The 2,363-nt window shown below is 49.0% G+C and overlaps 1 protein-coding gene across 1 annotated transcript; it reads left to right on the top strand.

The window, feature by feature from the left end:
• The first annotated feature begins 319 nt into the window (after positions 1 to 319).
• On the top strand, positions 320 to 1,943 carry gadd45ga (growth arrest and DNA-damage-inducible, gamma a). Its single transcript, XM_073466969.1, has 4 exons — positions 320 to 456; positions 572 to 673; positions 785 to 995; positions 1,145 to 1,943. Exons 1-4 carry the CDS (start codon positions 404 to 406, stop codon positions 1,256 to 1,258), a joined length of 480 nt encoding a protein of 159 aa, XP_073323070.1. The 5' UTR covers positions 320 to 403; the 3' UTR covers positions 1,259 to 1,943.
• The last annotated feature ends 420 nt before the right edge of the window (positions 1,944 to 2,363 follow it).

Here is a 2,363-nt window from a genome sequence, read left to right as displayed (position 1 = left end):
TCCAGCGCAGACGGGACTTTTAGTGTTTTGCTCATTGCGGTGATGTTGGATGTTGACAAGGTAAGGAGGAATCGCTGGTGGGTGGGTGGATGAGTGGTGGTGGTGGAGGGGGGGAAATTTCTTGAAAGGTTGTAATCTTGCCCCCCACGTGGGGTTGTCAACATGCTCCGCGTAACTGCCCGGGGACTTTTGCTTTCCTCTCCTCGGCTGCTTCTGAGCCAATGGCAGGAGAGCAGAAGCCGGAAAGAGACCGCCCCTTGCCGAGAAACTACGCTGACCTGCTATAAATCCACCCACAGCCTGTTCCGAGCTCAGAATAACGCAAGAGACTTTACACGGAGAGACACACACAGACCTTCTCTGCTCACTGCGGAATCCCGATCGCGCTTTTTGGATTATAACTATGACTCTGGAAGAGATCCGCGGACAAGACAACACAATGGAAAACGCAGATAGGTAAATATTTTACGCACGGATTCATCCTCATCGTTCGAGCTGCTGCTGCTTCATGTTTAAATGTGTTTATCGGTGTTCCCGGTGGTCTGATCATGTCTGTTTTTTCTTTGTGAAGGGTGCAAAGTGCAGGCGCAGCCCTGGAGGAGCTGCTGGTCGCTGCTAAGAAGCAGGACTACCTGACAGTTGGAGTTTATGAATCTGCCAAAGTCATGAATGTGTAAGTATTGCAATCCCAGAATAACTACGATTGTCGTTTTGTTTTTTATTTATTTTTAAACGCAAGCGTGAGAGAACATGTTCTGACCAGCTCTCTCCTGTTACTCCACAGTGACCCAGACAGCGTGGCTTTCTGCGTCCTCGCAACCGATGAGGAGTACGAGTGTGACATCGCTCTCCAGATCCACTTCACCCTCATCCAGGCTTTCTGCTTCGACAACGACATCAACGTTGTGCGCGTCAACGACATCGGGCGCCTGGCCGACCTCGTGGGCGCAGACGAGACCGGCGAGTCCAAGGACGCGCACTGCATTCTTGTCACGGTACGTTCCCAGGAAGCACCCACTCAGCCAGCCAGTGAATCATTCATGCATCACTGCCCTGTCTGCACACCATGCTTACTGCAGTGTCTCCATATTCTATATCTGTAGAAGGTGTTCTGACTCTATATATCTCCCTCTTTTTATTCCAGAGCCCCAGTGCAAACCCATGGAAAGACCCCTCTCTGGACAAGCTGAGCCTGTTCTGTGAGGAGAGCCGCAGCATGTACGACTGGGTGCCCACCATCACACTCCCAGAGCGCTGAAGAGACATTCCCCTAACATAGCTTCAAATGCTGATGTTGAAGATGATGAAAAGAAAGTCAAGGAGCTGAGCTTCACCTGGGGGTGTCGAGCCTTTCTGTCTCACACGTCTGGATTAAGAGGCTGTGGCTGTGTAACCTCCCTACGGTGCATTCTGGGTCGGCACGTTGGTTCTGGATTACCCTGAGGAAGGGTTCAAGTTCAGAGGTCAAGTGCGGACACTGGCCGGGGCGTAGATGGAGTGACCAGAAAGCCTGATGGGACACTGAGAAGGTTTTTTTTTTGGACTGTGCTGCAAAGTGCATGAAAAGAAGTTTTGACCCAGTTACTGGCCTAGATAAGAGGCAGCAGGGAACTGAGAGGAGGAGGTCACAGAGATGGACATATGAAAGTGCAGAGGCTGGACTGAATCTCACCAGAGAGTCACGAGGAAGATGTTGGTCCAGAAGACGAGGGTATCCGAGAATGTCTAAGTGGATTTTTCTTTTCCAGCACAGCTGTCAGGAACTTCTTGGAATAAGCAGAGACTTTGCTTGCAAATCCTGACCTAAGCTGTGTCTGTACCTGTGACACTTATTCATGGACTATTATTTTTACTTTCAAATATGCAGACTGAACGATGCAATATACATTTGAAGTGTACTCATTTTTAATGCTTTTGTGAATAAACATTTGAAATCAAACTCATCCTCTGTTGTCAGAAGTGTTCTTTTCTCTTTTACAGACCGTTGGCCCAACCTTAAGTTAGCTAAATTGCAGCAGCAGCTTATGGGAAATGACAGCAGATTGCACAGATACTTAGAAGAATCAGGAAGTGTTGCATGACATCAACTACCAAGTAAAAGACTAAAAAAGTCAAATTGTGGGTGGAAGACGGAAAGAACAGTGGTTGAGAGAGAGAGTTGAATAGAGAGACAGAGAGGGGAGAGTAGTTGCGACATGATGATGCTTGTGACATGTGCTCCTTCCAGGCACTGATCTCTCACTGCTGGTACGTAGACCAGCTGCCTTGTGCGACAGCTTGCACAATCGCTGCAGCCAGAATCGAGGGCGAAACTGGGGGGCTTGCAGGAAAGAGCTTTCTTTTGTGTTCCTGTGTGCAGGCAG

This window comes from Pagrus major, chromosome 5, assembly GCF_040436345.1.
Source record: "Pagrus major chromosome 5, Pma_NU_1.0".
In the NCBI taxonomy this organism is placed as follows: domain Eukaryota; kingdom Metazoa; phylum Chordata; class Actinopteri; order Spariformes; family Sparidae; genus Pagrus; species Pagrus major.
This window is presented reverse-complemented; position numbering and strand designations above follow the sequence as displayed.

Excerpts from the sequence above, each read along its gene's own strand:
- gadd45ga (XM_073466969.1), top strand. The coding sequence starts at position 404 with ATGACTCTGGAAGAGATCCGCGGACAAGACAACACAATGGAAAACGCA. Across the intron at positions 457-571 it reads ACAATGGAAAACGCAGATAG|GGTGCAAAGTGCAGGCGCAG; the intron begins GTAAATATTTTA and ends TTCTTTGTGAAG. Across the intron at positions 674-784 it reads TCTGCCAAAGTCATGAATGT|TGACCCAGACAGCGTGGCTT; the intron begins GTAAGTATTGCA and ends GTTACTCCACAG.